The sequence below is a fragment of the Grus americana genome, chromosome 16, assembly GCF_028858705.1.
Source record: "Grus americana isolate bGruAme1 chromosome 16, bGruAme1.mat, whole genome shotgun sequence".
Classification (NCBI taxonomy): Eukaryota; Metazoa; Chordata; class Aves; order Gruiformes; family Gruidae; genus Grus; species Grus americana.
The window spans coordinates 13,899,704-13,918,712 of NC_072867.1; the positions used below are offsets into that span (position 1 = coordinate 13,899,704).

Here is a 19,009-nt window from a genome sequence, read left to right on the forward strand (position 1 = left end):
CAACATCTAACCACATTTGAGAAAGATTTTATTACAAACATTGTATACAAAGTAAATTATAAATACAGCTTTTGTAAAGCAATAAATTGCTTTTGGCAATCAAACAAGACAGTAAGAGACTGGCACTTATTACAACTGTTACATTTGTGACAAAAACTTCATGCAAATATCAAGACATGACATGAATTCCTGTATACACCTTAGGAAAAAAAAAGCTGGGTTTTTTTGTGTGGGAAACAATTACTCTCTGTATTTCTCTCAAGAGAACATCAGTTACTAGCAACAGGTAAACCCACCAAATTATACAGTTACCTTTTAAAAGTAGGAATTTTTTGTTTGCTTAAACCAAAACCACGTTCAGAAGCACGCAGAACACCCTCAATGTTCTGACATAAACACCACCAATCCAAAAGTCCTCCTTCTTACTTGTCAAATGCCAGACAAAACTACATTAAAAAAAGTGTGCCTGCTATCATATTACATAGAATTCTATTTGTTTTCCAGTTTCAAAATATAACCTTCAAGACTAACCAGCTAGTTTGCATTTACTACAGTTATTTTAAACAAAGGGAGGCCTTTTTATTGATGGATGAAGAGATATCCAATTGAAAAAGAAATACCAAAGACGGAACAGTCAAAGGAATACAAATACACATAAGTGGCATCAAAAGAAAAAAGGAAAAGAAAATTTTAAAAAAGTGGGTTCTAAGCCATGTTGAAAATGTTGCATCATTTATTTTGCAATTGATACTGTTTCAGTCCAAAAATTGCTAGCAAAAGCTAGCAAGAAGCTGAAGTCCCTGAATAACATAATGCTAAGGTTCTGACCCTACACACCAGAAATGGTCATTCTTACCTTTACACCAACACAGAAAAAGAATCAGAGCTTGTTTGTCTTTGAAAATAACTTGGAGGTGTGAAACTTTGCAGTGGCCAGAATACCTTCTACTTCACAAGGTCTGTCTCTTAACAGGCCGTAACCTCTGGAATTAAGAATTAGTATTTAAACTAGCACAAGTTACATGGTAATACAGTGATTTGTTACTTAAAGGACTGTGTAGAAAACATACAATTTAAATATTTATCCCTTAAGAAACAAGTAGTACCACTGCATACTGCTCTCGTTCATATCCAATAAAAAGTGCCATCAATTTCTCACATATATTCCATTTCATGGAATTATTGGAGGAGGTAATGATGTATTTACATAATGTTGTTACACAGCTAACTTTAATTTCTTCTTCTTAGCTTTCATGACAGGTGGCAATGAAATTTTGAAAGCAGTCCTGAAACAAAATGCAAAAGGAACTGTCAGACACACTGAACATATTTCCACACCCACCCCCAAAACAAGAAGAAACACTTACTCGCATGTACTACAAATAGGACTGAAGTTGCAGAATACTGGAAAATAAAAGAATTGGCTTTCAGTAAAACAATTCATTTGAATGTAAGAAATCAGACTCTTAAATATTTATAAACTTACTTGACAAGCACACAGAGCACACGTAACCAATTTCAATAAGATTTCGATGACAGAAGCATGCAGCTCTGTAGTCAACGTGAATAGGAGGTGGAAGGACAAGCTGTGATCTTTGCTCTTGATCAGGGAGAAACACCCACTGCAGGAATACAGAAAAAATATTTTGCAAATTGGAACTGCTGTATTACCTTGTCAATGAAGTCAGTGAGATTTTTACAAGACTTACCAACAGATACTGCAGAAGGGATGGCATGTGGGGCACTTTCAAATATATGCCACCCGTAATGTCACAAGCCTGGAAAGCAGAGAGCATCATCAGATTGTTACGTTCTATGAGATTAACAGGATATTTAAAATATCCACATACTGCACAAGGCCTGCATGTTGGAAATGTCAGATGCACTGAACATATTTCCACACCCACTCTTGAAACAAAGGAAAGAGGAAAGCTTTAGAATATGTCAAACTATCTAGCATCAAGTATCTACAAATAAATGTAAAGAGCAAATAAGAATAGGAAGTCTGTACCTGTTGTAGAAGACCCGAATCAGAGTCCAGGACACAGGCATCAATCAAAATACTCTGCAAGAGATGAAAAACATGAAAAATGCAGCTAGGACCAATGTAGCCTCATCAGTGTTACTGTCACAACCTGTTTCTGCTATAAATGCACTCCAGATATAAATGCACATGCTTTTACTGCTGCAGGACCACTACAGCCAGAGGGAAGCTCTTTCCCTTGATCAGAACATAATCTTAAGAAAAATGAAGAATTTTGATACCTTTGCACATTAATAAAAATATATATGAAAAAAATGCCAGCATCACCTGTTTCTGTGCTGCAAAGATCACATTCATGAAATTCATATATTGCAATGCACTGTCTTCTGCTGCTTTTATGACCTAAATAAAACAGTTCAAACTTGTTAGCCTACATAATATCACCGGATTTCAAGACTAAAAGAAAACCGACAGCAGAAATTCTTACCAAAATCCTTGATTTCATTTCCTGATTGGCTAAGTGTTAAAAAGAAAAAGAAATGCATGAGCACATTGTTTTTATCACCTGTAGTTTGCCCTTTTAATTCTGTAGCATCTAAGATCTTGGTTAGATATCTAACATCCAAGATGTTAGATCTAACGGCTCAGTTAAAAAATGAATATGAAACTGTTTTACAGTCCCAGTTACAAGCATCTGTGGACTAATTCAGACTTGTTATGAAAGCAGACCCATTTCATTTATTGTCCAAAACCAGTTAGATGTTGATCAGGAAAGAAATGTTCAAAGCTGTTCATTACCAATTCACTGGCTGAAACACATATCTCAAGTTATATAGTATTTCTCACTGAGGTAATCTGAAATGTATAGCCCATTGCAAAACCATTTACACAAATAGCACTTTTCCCGATTATAAAAATCACAAGAGGAAGACCAAAACTGAGAATAATTTCAACTCTCATCCCAGCTCTGCAGGTAGTCCCTTTGGAAGGGGATTTGTGCAGCACGAGACTTTCAAAAAGTTCCTCTCAACCTCCAGTTGTTCTAAAGAGATTCCAGTTTCAGTTTTACTTGTTTCACATGCATGCAACAGAAAAACAGAATAAGAATGTGGATTAATGATCAAGACCTTTACTTCTAATCCTCACCCAGACCTAGTTTAAACTGGACAATTTCAAATAAACCTGTACCTATTATTGTCAATTCTGGAAAGGCGGTCTGTCAAAACATAAGCATCTTTGTACTCACATATATTCAAATATTTAAGTAAGTATTCAAAAGAGGAGAAGAGGCATTACCTTTTACCTCTTTGCTCATCTTGTTGATATCTATATTAGCTAACATTAAGGAATCTACATTCTATTCCTGGAAATAACTCCGGTATCCATACCACGTATTCACCACTTTAGCCAACATGCATTTTAATAAGCATGACCCATAGTTATCAGGTAAATGTTTCTGGTTTTAGTATTATTACAGAACAGGAATAGTAAAACCTAATTAGTATTGTAAGAAACAATCTTAAAATAAAGGCTTTGAAGATTCTGTGATCAAAAGGATACAACAAAGTGCTTTAGCAAGTGATCCTGCTAACAGAGTTTCTGTTTGCTGCCCCCTCATATCAGCTGCAATACAAGAAGAGTTGCAAAAGTTACTTTTATGTATAAAAACAGTTGTTGAACTTCACCATATAAAATACTACAAGTTTTATCTTTGGCAAATAGTGTTAATGCAGAGGTCTAAAGTGTCAAGCATAATAAACTCATCTACTTTAAACATTTTAAAATGCACATGATCAAAATAAAGGAAATTCCTACAGCTCCTTGAGAGTCCTAGTGTTTTGCAATTCTGCATATTAAGCCTAGAATTTTCTTTTCCTCACTTTTTGTCATGAGGTCTTTAATCTCTTCTGCAATTGCATCGTTTATTGCTGTTAACAACTCATATTTTCCATCCTTGCTGCCAGAGCAATTAGATTCCATGGAACTACTGCCATCTCCAAAGAGATCTGCAACAGCCCAACACTTCCCAGGGTACAAGAAACGGCTGAAACAGAGGAAAAACAGAGTATTAACATTTTGCCTTTAACCTTATAAGAAAAAATGCAATAAACTAACTAGCTGTAGACAGCAATACTCTGAAGTATACTTCTAAATAATTTTAATACTTTAGACATTAAAGAGACTACATAAGGCAGGCAATCTTCAAATTCAAAATGGAGTAAAACCCACATTCACCTCCCTCCTTTCAAGACATCTCTTAAGAGAACTGACAAATAGATACCATGCTTCCACTTAGGGGTAGATCCTGAGACTCATGAATATCTGGGGTTAAAATATCCACTAAACAGAAAACTTCCGCCACTTGTGTTGTCCTGCTCACCACATCTCTACCATCCTCTCTCCCCCTCTCTCCATACATTTTTTTAAGTAAAATTCTATTTAAACTTCCCTTCTGTCTTATAAACCTTTTTGTTGTTTTATGTAAGGCATTAAGTCAGATTATTTCTTTCCTACACAGTTTTAGTTAATTTCTGCTTTTAAGACAATGATATGTTACATGTTTTAAACCTAGTTTCATTTATATACTTCAATCCAACAAGAAAATTAGGAGACAGATACAGGAAAGTGCACTTTAAACATTTACACTGTTAAGAAGCAACTATACCTTTCTTGCGTGTGACTTGCTATTACAGCAAGCCTGTTGGTGCGATTCATAAATAAGTGTGAATTTCCCAGTACCATCGCTGCATCAATGCATTTTGATAGGGTGAACTGCTGAAAAAAAAAAGGGGGAAAAAGTAGATAGGGCACAATAATATTTACAGTTATGTGATTTAAAAGAAGTCTCTCAAATAACTGCAGTTAAAAGGTCTTGAATTTGAAGACACAGAAAGAGTTCCCTTTCTTAACAGGAAGCATTTAGAAAAAAGGCTTTGATAAGTATACAACACTGGGTAGCTATTTTTAATAGAGTATTCTAATATCCATTACATCCATTTTTGCAGACAACATTAGCATAGTTCAAAAGTCAAAGACTAATCCCATTTATTGGCTACTTATTAACACTTAAAAAAAAAAAAAAAAGTTATTTCCCTCAGAAATCACCATCAGTAGTACCAACACCGAGAAGACGTACCTCAGCTTCTCCTAGCGCCTTCTTTCCCCACCAGATAGGGTTGGTGTCAATGACGATGACCAGCAGGCTTAGCTCATCATCTGAAAAAGCGACGACACGGCAACGTCACTCCAAACCCCACGCAAACGCCAAGCAGCAGCGACTGCAGACCCCCGAGCAGAGAGGCTCGCCCGGCACTGTCGGGAGTTCAAAGGAGCCGGGCCGAGCCCGCGGCGGGAACACGGGGAACCTGCCAGCCGGGCGCCATGGAGCAGCGCGGGCTGCCCACGGGCCTGGCGGAGCCTCACTTCGGAGGCACAGGGGCGATGAAGCCGTGCCCCAGAGCCCCGCTCTCGGCCGCCGTTCTGCCTTCTCCCGAAGGAAACCGGCCGCCAGAGGAACCGCAGCCCGACCTGCCCGAGGGCCGAGGCACGCTGAGGCCAGGCTGCTCCCCACTCCTTCCCCACAGCACTCCCCAAGACCCCACCGCCTCACCCGCACTCATAGCGCCAGTCAGAGGTACCAGCTGCTCCCAGCGCCTGGAGATGACGCTACGGCACGGCGCTACGTCATCCAAACGGGCCACGTCACGCGAATGACACCACGCCCAGGCGAGGCGGGCGGTGTGGCGGCGGCCGTGGCCATGAGTATGGACGGTAAGGGGAGAGGGGAGCGGGGGGCTGGCGGCGGGGGGCAGCACCGGGCCGGGTCTGACGCGCCCCGTTGCCTTGCAGACTTGATCGAGACCTTCAGGGCGCAGCTGAGGGACGACCCCGACGTCGCCTCGGCCGTGGCCGCCATCCGCGCGCTGCTGGGCTTCCTCAAGCAGGACCGAGGTGGGCCCGGGTCCCCTCTCAGCTCCAGGCGGGACGGGGTCCCCCCCTCTGCCCCGGGTCTCCCCACGGAGAGGCCCGTGTCGGTGAGGCCTAGCCCTGCCCTAACCGCGTACCTCTGCCTCCCCGCAGGGGAGACCATCCAGGGCCTGAGGAGCAGTCTGCTGGACGCCATCGACACTCTGTCTCGAGTGGACTCCTCGGTGGCCGTCTCCTCCGGCGGGGAGCTCTTCCTGCGCTTCATCAGCCTCACCTCCCTGGAGTATTCAGTAAGAGCGGCTGCCCCCTGCTCGGCCGTGTTGCCTGGCTGGGAGACCCTCCAGCCTCACTGCAGACATCGCTTTGTTTTCCAGGACTACTCCAAGTGCAAAGAAATCATGATTGAGCGTGGGGAGATCTTCCTCAGGAAAGTATCTCTCTCAAGGAACAAAATTGCCAAGCTCTGTCATCCTTTCATCAGAGATGGTGCCGTAAGTAGTCTGAGGCAGGGTCACTCTTGTTCTGGTGCTCTGCTGCTTGCAGTAATAGAAAAACAGAAGGGGGAGGGGAGCAAAGTTTACTGACATTCACAACTGCGCTGTCTGATGGCGGCTTCTGCAAGCACATAGCTGTAACATCACCCTTTGCTTTATTTTGTTAAGACTCATCTCCTCCCCCTACTTCAATTTCCATGCAATCCAGCTTTAACTTGTGGTCTGCTTCTAAGAGGTGCTGAGGAGTCACAGCGTCAAGTTTGCATTTAAGGTACTAGATCATCATCCCTTGGCCACATCAGGGCAGGCCACATAAAGTCCAACTCTCAGAGTGATTTGCTATCCTATGATTTGTAGCATTATTATTTGACGTTGATGGACACCTGTGTGAAGTAAAAGCGATGACATCATTAACAAAAGTAAAGGTTTCCCAAAGCTCAGCAAAAAGTAATGTCTGATTTTTTTTTTTTTTTTTGACAGCGAATATTGACGCATGCGTACTCAAGAGTGGTCCTCAGAGTGCTAGAAGCAGCTGTTGAGTCAAAGAAGCGATTCAGCGTTTATGTTACTGAATCACAGCCAGATCAAGCAGGGCAAGTACTCATTAATTTGTGTTTTATCTTGGTTAACAGGGTAAGTTACAGCTAGCATCAAACCTGTTATACCTTAAGAAAAGCTGCTAGGCTTGTTTGCAGCATTTTAAATGGTAACTGTCACTAATAATATCCTATTATTCTGGACAAGTAAAAAAACTCCAATATTAGCAAGTAATTTCCTATAGTAAATTCTGATTAGCGTTACCTAGGTTTTCCTCAAAGGTTTACAAAGTTTCAGTCAGTGCCAGGCAACCTGTGTTTCCCTTGGGAGATAACTGATTTCTAGCTGCCTGCTTCAAAAGCAGGCTAAAATAATCAGTACTATCTTAAGCATAGCAAAGTAAAACATTTAGTTAACAATCTAGTTTGAAGATGCCAAATAAAGTACATTACTGATGGGAAAAGAGCAAGCCTTCCCTCTTCAGAGCAGACAGTGTTGTAGAAGTGAAGTAGTAAATCCTGCATACTGGATAATACGTGTTGCTACCAAGTCTTTCACTAGAATCAAGGATTTTCCAGCTTCACTGAAATAACTTCTAGCAATGCGCACCATGCTTTTATTACTTGTTTCATACACGCTGTTGATGGGAAAGCTGAGACAGTGTAGGTAATGTCATCTTAATAATAGTTCACTGACTCATCTTTCTGTAGCTGTAATTCCTGATTGCTAAAACAAACTGATTTTACTTTTGGTGGGTTTGTTGTAATCTGTTTGCTTCCATTTCTACGTAAGAACTTATTTTCTGTTAGAGGGTACATCATAAACCAAAACTACAGGCAAGGGAACACAGGCAGTCATGGGTTTCAGTCTTTCACACAGTATTTTTCTAGCATTGTCTTTAAAGAAAAGTCTTTTAAGCTTCAAATGTGATTTTTTTAATAGGCAAAAAATGGCAAAAGCCCTGAGGAAGCTGAACATTCCCGTGACTGTGATTCTGGATGCTGCAGTTGGGTAAGTCTGATAATTACAGCTTAATATTGTTCTTCACAATTTTATTTTGGTAGCATTATGTGTAAGTTTCCTAGAAGCTTGTTCAAACTGCAGAGGTTGTTATTTAGTCAGAGTCATCAAACAAGCTAAACAAGTTACACTTTTAGCTGCACAATTAGGGGAACGTGTCTGCTACAAAACAAGTATTTGATGTTTGCATGTTAGAATGAAAAAAGGAGTTAGACCTAAGTGTAGAACTTGGGGATATCTGTAAAAAAGAACTGAGATGCTATGCAAAAAGGCTGCTTTTTTCCTAATTTCCTAATCTGTGTTATCATTTCGGGGTTTCTTAAGCTATTTGCTAAATTACCACTGCTTAGTATAAGTCAAAAACATGAGAAAAGAATGAACTACACTATATCTGAACCTTAATTCTTGCAGAAGGGCAAAATGCCTGAGAGACTGTCTCCAAGAGAACATGTACCAACCCATCTGCTTACCAAGGCACCTCTCTCTAGAGAAGATAGTGCCTTGAGTGGACAAGTCTACAAGTTCTGTTTAACACATTAAGCCTATCCAAATCACTTAGTCAATGGCTTTCTTTTTAGATCTGTATTTTCAATTAACAAAACACATTGGAGGGATGCAAAGACAGGGGGATTGGATGAGGAGCATCATATGTATTTGGCCAAAGTTATCACAGTGCAGTTACACTTTGCTGTGTAGTTAGTATCTTGTCACTGGCACCCATGTTCCTGTAACCAAGTATCATTCCTGGTCAGATTTCAACTTCTTCCAGCATTTACACAATTCCTGAGGTCAGATATGCCTGGAGAAGATATGGTTACTTAATATTCCTGCCAGGCAAGATTAAAGCTCACTCCAAGGATGTGTAACAGCACGTGGACTTATACAGGTAGATGAAGCTAGTTCAGAAAAGTGAAAGACTGTTTGAATTACTAATTTCTGTTCTGTTCAGCGAGTCCTTTGTCATATTACCCAGTAAGACTTGGATTTTTTCCCCCTTTGAACAGCTACATTATGGAGAAAGTGGACCTGGTGTTAGTTGGTGCTGAAGGTGTAGTTGAAAGCGGAGGCATTATTAACAAGGTAATAGGTAGTGAGTTTATTACATCATTCTGTAAACTCTAGACTTTTAAATTCAAGGCTTTCTGAAAAATCTTTTCTACTTGGACATTATCCAGTAAACGTCTATTTATTGTTGGAAACTGGGCAGTATTATGTTGTGCTAGCACTGAGTCTGCGTGTTGTTTTCCATCTGTCTCCACAGATTGGCACTAATCAAATTGCTGTGTGTGCCAAAGCTCAGAATAAACCATTTTATGTGGTAGCAGAAAGCTTCAAGTTTGTAAGGCTTTTCCCTCTAAATCAGCAGGACGTCCCAGATAAGTTTAAGGTAAGAGAAATTCAAATTACTTCTTAGCCAGCTAAGATGCATGCTTACATGTCTATGAATAATTTTCGTCTAAGCATGTCTTCATTTATCTGGATCTCTCTACTATAGCTTACTTTACATAGTATGGAGTTGCTCCATGTTACAGTCAGATGTCAAACAGCTGTAATTTGTCGTAATACCAACATTCAGTTCCTAAAGCAGCTCCTTTGGGGCACAGGAGCAGCTGAAGGCAAGAAAATTAAATTGATACACTTCAGAAGTACAGAATGAACTTTATACAGAAGATAAAACAGCTGAGGCCAAGGTGGCACCAGCCTGTGCCTCACTTTACAACAACTGACTTCCTTCAGTTTTACCACAAACATCTGCTTGAGGTTTTAACTTGCAGTTGTGCAATAACTAATGGTCTCTGTTTCCTTTTAGTACAAAGCAGACACTCTGAAAACGAGTCAGAATCTAACAGAGGAGCACCCCTGGATTGACTACACATCACCATCACTAATTACGTTACTTTTTACAGACCTCGGTGTGTTAACTCCGTCAGCTGTCAGTGATGAACTTATTAAACTCTATCTGTAACAGAGGACTCAGTGTACAGGATGTATCTTCTTCAATGACTATCACAGTTGTAAGAACTTGGAAGATAGTAGAAGTTACATGGACGCAGTAAGGAGACGGCATTATAAGGATTAATGTAATTATCGGCCTTCTTGAGTTTTTAAAGCAAAACGTTACATGCGGATGGACCACTGTTAAAAAAAAAATCCAAAAGTTACTACAGCTTCTAAAAACCTAAAATAAATTATTTTAAAGATGAGTGAAGTATTTTGATATTGTAAAATAAAACACCTTACAGTCTATTCAAACTCATTCTGAGGTATGCTGTTACTTACTGACCTGTGGTATGTACCTGAATAAAACCAAAATGAAAAAAATGCATGAGGCCGCTAATGGAAACCTGCAGCTTGTGCCACACCATACAGGAGCAGTGCTTTTAGCTTTGTTCTTAACTGCAGGCTTGGTTGTATGTCTTTATGGACGCTAGGTCTCTGTGAAGAAATTAGATCATTTCTGTTCTCTGCATCGTTATTTTGTTATAAAAATACAGTTTTATTGAAATAGTATTTTAATGTAAAAGTGTGGTTAGAATAACTGTTAACCTTCAGACTCTAAGTCAGCAACAGTTTCTGCTTTGAGTCTACTCTGGTCGCCTGTTAGTCTCTTCTCAAACTCTTCTTCACTAATTTTTCCTTTTTTTAATCTTTTCAAGAGCCTTGTGTCATTCAGCAACTCTTCCATATCCTCATCTTCAATATCAGAGCCCTGTTGACAGTTGAAAAAAAAAAAAAAAAAACCAAAAACTAAGAAATTTACAACTCAGATTTTGCCATAAGTTTCCAAGCAGGAAATAATACTCAGTTTCTTCCTAGGAAACTATCTAACTCTGTTACACTTGCTGAGAATTGAAAAAAGCAAAGAGAAAAAAAAAAAAAAATCAAGTGCTGTCCACCATCACACCCTACTGCTGCACCTCTGAGAAATAGAAATCTCTGCTACCTATGCTGGCAGCATTACTGACCAGCATCAGAGTGCTGAGAAGCTGTTTTGGTGTTTGGCTTTAAAAAGCTTCTCTATAATTTTCTTAAGTTTGCCTGTCAAGGTCCTAAAAAGTTAATTTACAGCCATCAATTCTGTCAAACTAAAATCCCATGGTGCTCTGCCCTTTGAAAGTATGTACCTACACTACAGTAATCAGGGCACAGTTTACCTCTTCACGCTTCCTTTTAGCTGTTATTTTCTTTTTCTTCTCCTTCTTGGCTTTCTGCTTTGACCAGGCCTTGTTCTTTATGAATTTCTTTTTCCCGTCATTTTCTTGTCTGTCTTTTCTTTGTTGTTCTAATTGCTTTTGTCTCTGTTTTTCTCTATTTTTATCCTTAAATGAAATGGAGTCCGTATTAACAGTGACCGGAGTAAAGTCTGGAAAACATTTTCCTCTTAGTTCAGGCATCTTTGGCATTTTCAACAATGCAAAACCTTTGGCAAGACTAGCAAAATCCAGATCTGTTAAAATAAAATTTATAAAGTCAGTTTCCTGCTGGATGAAAAGATAATTTCCCTTAGCAGTCACAGAAAAAAAAAAATCTTACTGTATCATTTGCATTCTGTACTCAATACTAGTAGCAATACTAAGTCACTTTTATTTATGCTTACGTCAATTTTGGTCAAACTTGCTAATTAAACATTTTCTCTTGAAAATGATGAGAAACATGTTGCTTGAAAAAATAGTTTTGTCAGAATTGGATGCTGCAGAAAGTAACTGAGATCAGGAATCAGTAGTTGAAGCCTGTGGATAACAACACTACGTTTTTTGCCAAACTAAGTACTGTCTTCTGAAAAGAACAGTAAAAGATACCAAATCCTGTTGGGAATTACCTTTTATTCGGAAGATCAGATTACATTCATGTTTGGCGTAAGCCTGGACATAAGACACAAATGCTTTCATCCCTTTCTCAAATACTGCCCTGTCAGCTAGGGCCATAGACTGCAGTTTTGGAAGGAGATCTAACACATTTGTCTGTGGTTTCATTTCCTGCATGGGACACTGAAAACCAGAAAAGAAATACAAAACCAAAGGAAAAGTTCAGCTGAATGATTTAAAATGCACTGTGAAACTTCAAACACAGTTTGAGCCCCCTTCCCCCTTCTACTTGGCCATTTCAGCACACTAGTTCACCATTCAGCCCCACACACAGATGCCCTAGCCCAGCAGAAGAGTTCGCAAGCTGCGGCTCGAGAGAGGCAAGATCTTCATCTCACGCCTTATTGAGCTACATTCTCATTAGCAGGCCTCTAGAGAATTCATACAATTAATCCCACAAACACAGGACTGGGCACGGGAAATTCTCAGAGTTAAAAATAAGCAGCACGGAGGGTGCAGCACATAAACTGGTGGCAGCAAGGTGGGGGTAGGAGTGTAAGGCAGCACTGCCCTTCTGGAAATGCTCAGTGTCCACACCCTTAGAAATGAAAAACCTTTCCTTACTCAATGCATCACACATTCCTATTACGAACTCAGTAGGTAACACTGGGAGCAATCATGTTCTAACAGATAGTTGCTTCTGGTGATTAATAAGCAGCTCGTCTTTTTTTTTTAATTATACACCTCTGTTAAAACATTATCTATGCGTCTGACCTTAAGTTCTACAAATTCTGATTTCAAAATTCCTATCAGTAAGCCTGTCCCCTTCCCCTTTCCTGCTTTGGGGTAGAATAAGTCCACTAACCTTTTGGTTGATGGAGAGAAAGTTAACGTAAGATTCTTCCATGGGAAGCAAAAATACAAGTGCGCTGCCAACATTGCCGATCCGCGCTGTTCGACCACAGCGGTGCACAAAGGCACTGAAACAACACAACACAGTACTAACTTAATGAGAGAGACTCAGTCTGATTTTAAAGTATTGCACAGACAGCAAAAGGGGAAATCTGATGGAACGGAAAATATAAAGTGCTATATACTTTTGAAATAAACTAGCAGGAATCAGTAAAACGCAAGATGTAGCAGTCCCACTCAATTGGTAGGACTGTATGCTAGAACAATGGGCATCTGTTTTGGGGATGGAGTTTAAGCAAGTTGTAGGGAGAATTATAACACTGGAAGTTAAAATATGTGGAAAAGCACCTCTCGTGGACTTTCAATGTACTGTTCCTTGCAGAGCTCTGTCCTCGCTCTCATCTCTTCTCATTCACCCTAGAGTTTCACCTCTCATTATTTGATACTCTCATACCTTGCACTAGAGTGCCTCTTCACACAAATATATGCAGCGACCACCCATTTGACTTACAATGCAAAATCATTTCAATTCACAGCAGTTACAACAAAAATTGCGGTGTTCCAACCTTCCTTGTTCCTGTGTTATTTCATGTGTTCACTCAGACTAACTTGCAGGCAGCAATTAAAGGTGTTTTCCGCAGTTGTGTGTTCTCAATTTATATCTTAACAGTATAGTAACATGACCACAAGTAGAGTAAACATTCTTAAGATGGAACTTGTACCTTGCACTGCTAGGTGGGTCATACTGTAAAACCCAGTGTACTTCTGGAATGTCTATGCCACGGGCCATCACATCAGTGCAAACTAAAATGCCACTAGGAAGAAGAAAAAGTTATTTTCATTAAACTGTCATTTGAGAAGAGCCAGTATCCCCCCAACTGTGTATTCTGCATCTACACTGGAGAATGAAGAACAAAATGTTTTAAAACATATGTGTTTTGAAAAGACACAAAATATTATAAGGTAGTTGCAGCTTTCACCAACTGAAATTCTACATAACATTACGGAAAGGAATGCAATTTATATTACAGCCAACATCACTAAGAAAAAAATCAATTCTCTATTACAAGTTCTAATTTTATATCACCATTGCATCCACCAGAGCTGAAGGTAATACTATAAATGTTTTATTAAAAGATCTAAGAGACTGACAGATTTAGCATGCTATTTTAAACAGTTGCTCCTCCAGTCTGTTGGTAATTATTTTTCCTATAATACACACTGCTAAATCTCAGGTCCTATGCAATAAAAAATGACTGCTAACGGGGTGAGAGTCTCTTAACAACATCCTGCAAAGCTGACAACACTTTTCTGCGGGTAAATTACAGCATCGTGTTGCCATATTCTTGTTCATATACAAATAAAATGGGTTTCCACTCTGGTTACCAATCAGGAAAAGGTTCTTTTCACTACCAGTTCCCTCCTGATATTATGTTTATACAGCAAGGTTAACATGTGGTTGTAGCAAGTGACAGCACAGTGTGCCCACTTAAAACAGTAGCCCAGAGAGAAGGAATAACAATGGGGTCCACAGTGCATGTTTGGCCAGCAAGCACTGCAAACTGCAGAAGGACCCGGGCTGCAGGATAGCCTAAATCCATGTCCCTGCACCTTCCATGCTGCCACACGGATTAGCAAAATTACACTGGGCATGCTCCAGTCACATTTTCACTTTCTTTGTGATCATACTTTGAGCAGCTAAGCATAGTTTGTGTTGTTATAAATACATTCAGAACCAGCTAGCAGCATCCTTCTCCTCAGCACAATGCCACTCTTCCACACTTAAGCAGCAGAATAACATTGTCAGACAAAATTACATATCCCATACCATTTTTACTTTTGGCTAGCTTAGCTTATTTATACGTTCTTACCCTGGGAGCTTCCGAAATTCAGTAAAAATCTTGTTACGTTTGTGTTTCATTTTCCCATGAATGCTCATTATTTTCACTTGTTTAATTAAGGATTCCAAAGCCTTCCCATAGTATTCCACACAGGCACACGTGCTGTTGGGATGAAGACAGACATAAAAGCAAAAGATTATGCTGCATTTTTAATCTGGTTTAGACAGACAAGCTAGAGCGGTCTGAGACCTTTAAAAAATATACACTACTGCCTATTTTTACCTAACATGTACACAATTTTTAACATATAATCATCTATAATGCCTCACTTTAAAAATGCATTTAAAATGTATGTTTTCCTTAATAAAGTTCAATGCAATCCTGACATGAAGCAATGATTAATCTGGTTTTATGTGCCATATTCTACAAGACAGATATTAAAATTATATCACTTCTAAAAAAGCTGTGTCCTTGTCAACAAAGGGCACAGTTTTGGAATTTAATAAACCACCACACTATTTTCACAATTAAACCCGAGCAGAATTACCTGAAAAAGACTAGATGTTTCTCCTGTTTGTGCTGTCGAAGAAAATGCACCAACTGATTAAATTTTTCATCTGCTTTGCATATCTACACAAGGCAAAAGAAAAAAAAAAACGTAAGAAAAGGGACTCGATACAAAGTGATCTGCCAGTTTCCTCCACTCATTGTGCACCAATAAATGCCTACAGGCATAATTTGTTAATACTGATCGTTTGTACCACAGTTCATCACGTGGAATATTACTCTTTTATGCATCTTGTTTTGAGCAAAAATAAATAGTTAAACTCCCAGTTTTCCCACCCCCAGCCACAATACCTCTCCCACATTAGTTTCTCAGGTTTCCCTCCCATACCCATTCTCTAGAAGCAGGTCAAAGAGCCACAGCACTGCAGCTAGTTTTGGGTTACAACTATTCCTGGCCAGCCAAACAAAACTCACAGAGCTAATTCAGATCTTTTTCCTCAGCTTGGTTACTGATCTGCAGTGAACCTGCAAGAGCTTTATGTCTTCAAGACTTCTGGTTCCTCTATTAATGCGATCCTAACTGGCCAGGATTTAAAAATTTATTGATGGAGCCAGGGAAAAAGGAGAGGGATCAAGAAACTATCGCGAAGCACAGAGGTTCGCACCATATAATAGTTTTCCAGGCGCGTTGGAGTTTTCTGTGTGTTGCTTGCTGCCACTCCCTTCTCTTTTACTGAGATGCGGACAGGATTCCGGAGACCTGCTCTCACCAGGTTCTCCACCTCTTGAGTCTGAGTTGCTGAGAACAGACCTGTCCGTCTCTGCTTGGGCAAAAAGTCCAGAATGGTGTTTAAACTGCAAGCAAGCACATGTAAAATGTAACTGTTCCACGATTTCCCTCAGAAAGAAGTTTAATCACTGGAAGTAAGAGTTTATAAACAAAATAGTAGTTATTATCAAGTGCCAATCTTCTATTGAGCTAATTAACTTTGAAAGAAAGAGACAAGGGACATCAAAGCTTATTTGTTAAAGTGTTTTAAGCCATTCTGATGCGTAAATGATACTTAATCAAGCATTACTATAGCATATGCTAATATACATCAGAAAAAAAGAAATTTTAAACTCTGTATTCATCAAGGATCCACTCTTTCCTGATTCTCTTTTAGCAATCGCTTTATACAGTCAACAGAGCAAAGAGAGGTAAAACAACAAAACAGAACAAATCTAATTTTAATGGTCACTGTAGGCCAAACTCATTCACATATGAACTCATTTAAAACTTCAGAAGTATAATGAGAATTTATTATTTAAATACCTTGCTTCAAAGCCCATATCTAGAAGTCTGTCTGCTTCATCTAATACCAACACATCAAGAGACTTCACACAGCTTGCTAGATCCAGCCCATCTGCTTTTCTTCTGAACAGATCCTCCAAGCGGCCCGGTGTAGCTACAATGATGTTCCCACTGTTTGTGAACAAGACACACAGCAATTCTGTAACTGCACAAGGTAAGGACTTTGGGGGAGCTGCTAACAGAATTACCACAGCACAGACCTGCACTCAAGTTGACTGCATTCTTCAATAAAACAACTTCAGTTTGTCACTTCTAACTGTATTCATATTTCAGTGCCTTTCGGACACTACGTTGATGGAAGAAAACCACTCAGGTGAAAGCATACCATTTGTGGTAATAAAAATTTAGAATATAATCAGCAACTATCAGCTAGAAGAAACATTCGGTACCTCCACACAAAAGCCAGTGGCAAATACAATTGCTTCAAAACTTCCTCATTAGTATCTGCACTAAACAGTTCCAGAAAATTATTCATCAGCATGGTCTCAATCTCACGAGAGCCTACTGCTAGTACAACATTTACAAGAAAGAAAGAACCAAAATATTCAGTAACATATTTCAGCTCACCATGCTGCACGCTGTTCTTCACCCAAGCAACACGTAAATGGTACTGATTTCACGTATGATTCTTTCCTATTGAATACGCATTATGGTGTATCTCACTCAAGGAAAAGAATCCACAATTTCCTCAGTGTACACCCTAACATACTCATGCAGTACCATCACATTTTAGTACTAGCAAGACCAAAGCCCTAATTTGAAAACTCCAAGGATGGGCAGTAAACCACAGCTGCAAGGCACTGATAAAAATTAACGACAATCAACTTACCCATGTTCTTTAAACTTTTCAACATCTTCCATGGGATTCCTACCACCAATTAAAAGAATCTGACTAAAACAATAAACCAGAAAGATTTAGGTGATTAAGTTTTGCTAGTTTATGAATGACAGAAGTCCAAAGAAAAAGGAACTATGGTCATGAGAAGCATGAAGTTCACTTACCTAAACCTGGGGAAGTGGTTTGTGAAATGTGATAGCACCTCATCAATTTGAATAGCTAATTCTCTTGTTGGTGTGATAATTATAGCTCCAACCTGCACATGAAAAACAAAAGGAATTTATGAAAAATAACAGACTAGAAGAAAGATTTAGGCAAAATTCTCCCTTACAAGCTAAGCAAGTATGAGTTATGTTTATGATCCTAGTTTTACACAAAACATTTCCAAAGAAATACAATAAAGTATACAAAATAACAGAAAATATCTATGAAAGAGGTATTATACCAATGTGCAAAATACCTCTGCTCAAAGAGCAGTATCTAATAACAATATCTAATAGCAAATAACGGTGCAAGCTCTCTGTATGCTAAAATGTATTCAATGGATGCTGAAAAGCATTCAAGGAGTCTTGCATGCAGTACATCACTGTATTTGATATTTTAAGACATTTTTCTAACAGCTCAGAAACCTGCTTTACCATGTCAAATAAGAAGCCGTATCTAAGTGCAAAGAAAGCACCTTGGTATTTATTTTCAAGTTTTAAACAGTTTATTGTTACTGTTATACCAGAGAGCTGAGCACACAGTCACTTTGTGCACATGCAATTTTCCTTATTGGTACTTTTCCTGAAATCCTCAAATCTTATTGGCACACCATAAAAAGATATTCAGGACTGAATAACTTAATCGTACCTGCATTTTCTTTAATTTTTCTTCCCGTCTGAGAAGAATTTCCAGTATGGGAATTACAAACGCTAAGGTTTTGCCACTGCCTGTTACCTGTGAGAACGGAAAGACAGTCAGCCCTCTCTCAGCTCCAGAGACAAACCAAGAAAACACAACAAACTCAACCAAGAAGCAGCACTCACCGCTTCTGCAGCAACATCTTTGTTATTCATGAAGAGCGGAATAGTTGCAGACTGAAAAAAGAAAAAAGAGAAACATCACATGAATTTGCTCTGGTGGAAATAAATCTCACAGAGGCTAAATCCCCCCAAGGCACGTCAAAGCTCTCTGTGAACGCTACCCAAGCAGAGCCAGTCACAGGAAAGCCAAGGGCTGCGACTTCCCTCGCTCCTACAGAACCCAGCGCCTGCTCTGACCCGCAGCGTGAGGGCTGTGACCGAGCCCACCGACACGGGCTGGCCCCGGCACTGCTGACACCGCCCGCACTCTCCTTCCTCAGGCCCTGCCTCCCCGCTGCTGCCTGGCTCCCCCTTCCCCGGGACACCTGCGGGCCTGGGGCCGGCGGGGAGCGCCTCCTCACCTGCACCGGGGTCATGCGGGCGAAGCCGAGCTCCCGCAGCGCCTGCAGCACGCCAGTGCTCAGCGCCACGGGCAGCGACTCCCAGCTCCCCTCAGTCACCGCCTCCATCTTTGACGGGCGGCTCGGCCCTGTCCGCCGCCCGGCCTTCCCCCCCCGCCCAGGCTCCAGCATCGGCAGGACCGTGCGGAAACACGCGCCGCAGCACCTTGGTTCCGCGTCCAGCCGGACCCGGCGGGGTTTTACCTGCTCTATGAAAAAATTCGGCAGTAACCACCCCCTGCTTCGGATAGAAAAATAAGATTTTTGTGCTCTAACAAGTGGCCTATTATAGTAAGTACTTCTGTGGGTCATATGGAAGCACTG

The 19,009-nt window shown here is 40.1% G+C and overlaps 3 protein-coding genes across 6 annotated transcripts; 1 reads left to right on the forward strand and 2 right to left on the reverse strand.

Annotated features, from left to right (window-relative positions):
• Window positions 1-12: 12 nt before the first annotated feature.
• GTF2H3 (general transcription factor IIH subunit 3) lies at window positions 13-5,665 on the reverse strand. 2 transcript variants are annotated; one of them, XM_054843972.1, is made up of 13 exons: window positions 5,595-5,665; window positions 5,121-5,200; window positions 4,650-4,756; window positions 3,865-4,028; window positions 3,545-3,607; window positions 3,281-3,310; window positions 2,472-2,500; window positions 2,312-2,386; window positions 2,012-2,065; window positions 1,710-1,778; window positions 1,487-1,622; window positions 1,368-1,404; window positions 13-1,286 (listed from the first exon to the last, which is right to left on the reverse strand). In XM_054843972.1, exons 1-13 carry the CDS (start codon window positions 5,602-5,604, stop codon window positions 1,217-1,219), a joined length of 924 nt encoding a protein of 307 aa, XP_054699947.1. In that variant the 5' UTR covers window positions 5,605-5,665; the 3' UTR covers window positions 13-1,216. The 2 variants fall into 2 exon arrangements, with proteins under 2 accessions (XP_054699947.1, XP_054699946.1); XM_054843971.1 differs by having other exon boundaries at window positions 4,650-4,759.
• On the forward strand, window positions 5,643-10,219 carry EIF2B1 (eukaryotic translation initiation factor 2B subunit alpha). Of its 2 annotated transcripts, none has more exons than XM_054843969.1 (9): window positions 5,643-5,755; window positions 5,834-5,935; window positions 6,065-6,201; window positions 6,286-6,402; window positions 6,886-6,998; window positions 7,885-7,953; window positions 8,967-9,042; window positions 9,224-9,349; window positions 9,773-10,219. In XM_054843969.1, the coding sequence occupies exons 1-9, from the start codon at window positions 5,695-5,697 to the stop codon at window positions 9,926-9,928; spliced, it is 957 nt and encodes a 318-aa protein (XP_054699944.1). In that variant the 5' UTR covers window positions 5,643-5,694; the 3' UTR covers window positions 9,929-10,219. The 2 variants fall into 2 exon arrangements, with proteins under 2 accessions (XP_054699944.1, XP_054699945.1); XM_054843970.1 differs by having other exon boundaries at window positions 5,735-5,746.
• On the reverse strand, window positions 6,694-18,937 carry DDX55 (DEAD-box helicase 55). Of its 2 annotated transcripts, XR_008579479.1 has the most exons (16): window positions 18,647-18,937; window positions 18,249-18,299; window positions 18,073-18,159; window positions 17,385-17,476; window positions 17,212-17,274; window positions 16,344-16,493; window positions 15,694-15,883; window positions 15,069-15,151; window positions 14,552-14,683; window positions 13,403-13,495; window positions 12,634-12,748; window positions 11,783-11,951; window positions 11,118-11,410; window positions 10,510-10,672; window positions 9,463-9,572; window positions 6,694-6,788 (listed from the first exon to the last, which is right to left on the reverse strand). XR_008579479.1 is itself a non-coding variant. In XM_054843968.1 (15 exons), exons 1-15 carry the CDS (start codon window positions 18,815-18,817, stop codon window positions 9,535-9,537), a joined length of 1,890 nt encoding a protein of 629 aa, XP_054699943.1. In that variant the 5' UTR covers window positions 18,818-18,937; the 3' UTR covers window positions 9,348-9,534. The 2 variants fall into 2 exon arrangements, 1 of the variants encoding a protein (XP_054699943.1); XM_054843968.1 differs by lacking the exon at window positions 6,694-6,788 and having other exon boundaries at window positions 9,348-9,572.
• Window positions 18,938-19,009: the final 72 nt, after the last annotated feature.

What these genes read in the sequence shown, in the direction of transcription:
- GTF2H3 (XM_054843971.1), bottom strand. An exon ending in TAAAGACCTCATGACAAAAA is followed by an intron (nt 3,608 to 3,864) that starts GTGAGGAAAAGA and finishes CTTGTATTGCAG; the next exon opens with CTGATATGAGGGGGCAGCAA. An exon ending in ATTCGGGTCTTCTACAACAG is followed by an intron (nt 1,779 to 2,011) that starts GTACAGACTTCC and finishes TCTGCTTTCCAG; the next exon opens with GCTTGTGACATTACGGGTGG.
- EIF2B1 (XM_054843969.1), top strand. Translation starts at nt 5,695, where the DNA reads ATGACACCACGCCCAGGCGAGGCGGGCGGTGTGGCGGCGGCCGTGGCC. An exon ending in CGTGGCCATGAGTATGGACG is followed by an intron (nt 5,756 to 5,833) that starts GTAAGGGGAGAG and finishes GTTGCCTTGCAG; the next exon opens with ACTTGATCGAGACCTTCAGG. An exon ending in ATTCTGGATGCTGCAGTTGG is followed by an intron (nt 7,954 to 8,966) that starts GTAAGTCTGATA and finishes CCCTTTGAACAG; the next exon opens with CTACATTATGGAGAAAGTGG.
- DDX55 (XM_054843968.1), bottom strand. Translation starts at nt 18,817, where the DNA reads ATGCTGGAGCCTGGGCGGGGGGGGAAGGCCGGGCGGCGGACAGGGCCG. An exon ending in GCCTGGAAAACTATTATATG is followed by an intron (nt 15,152 to 15,693) that starts GTGCGAACCTCT and finishes TGCCTTGTGTAG; the next exon opens with ATATGCAAAGCAGATGAAAA. An exon ending in GACCCACCTAGCAGTGCAAG is followed by an intron (nt 12,749 to 13,402) that starts GTACAAGTTCCA and finishes GTGTTGTTTCAG; the next exon opens with TGCCTTTGTGCACCGCTGTG.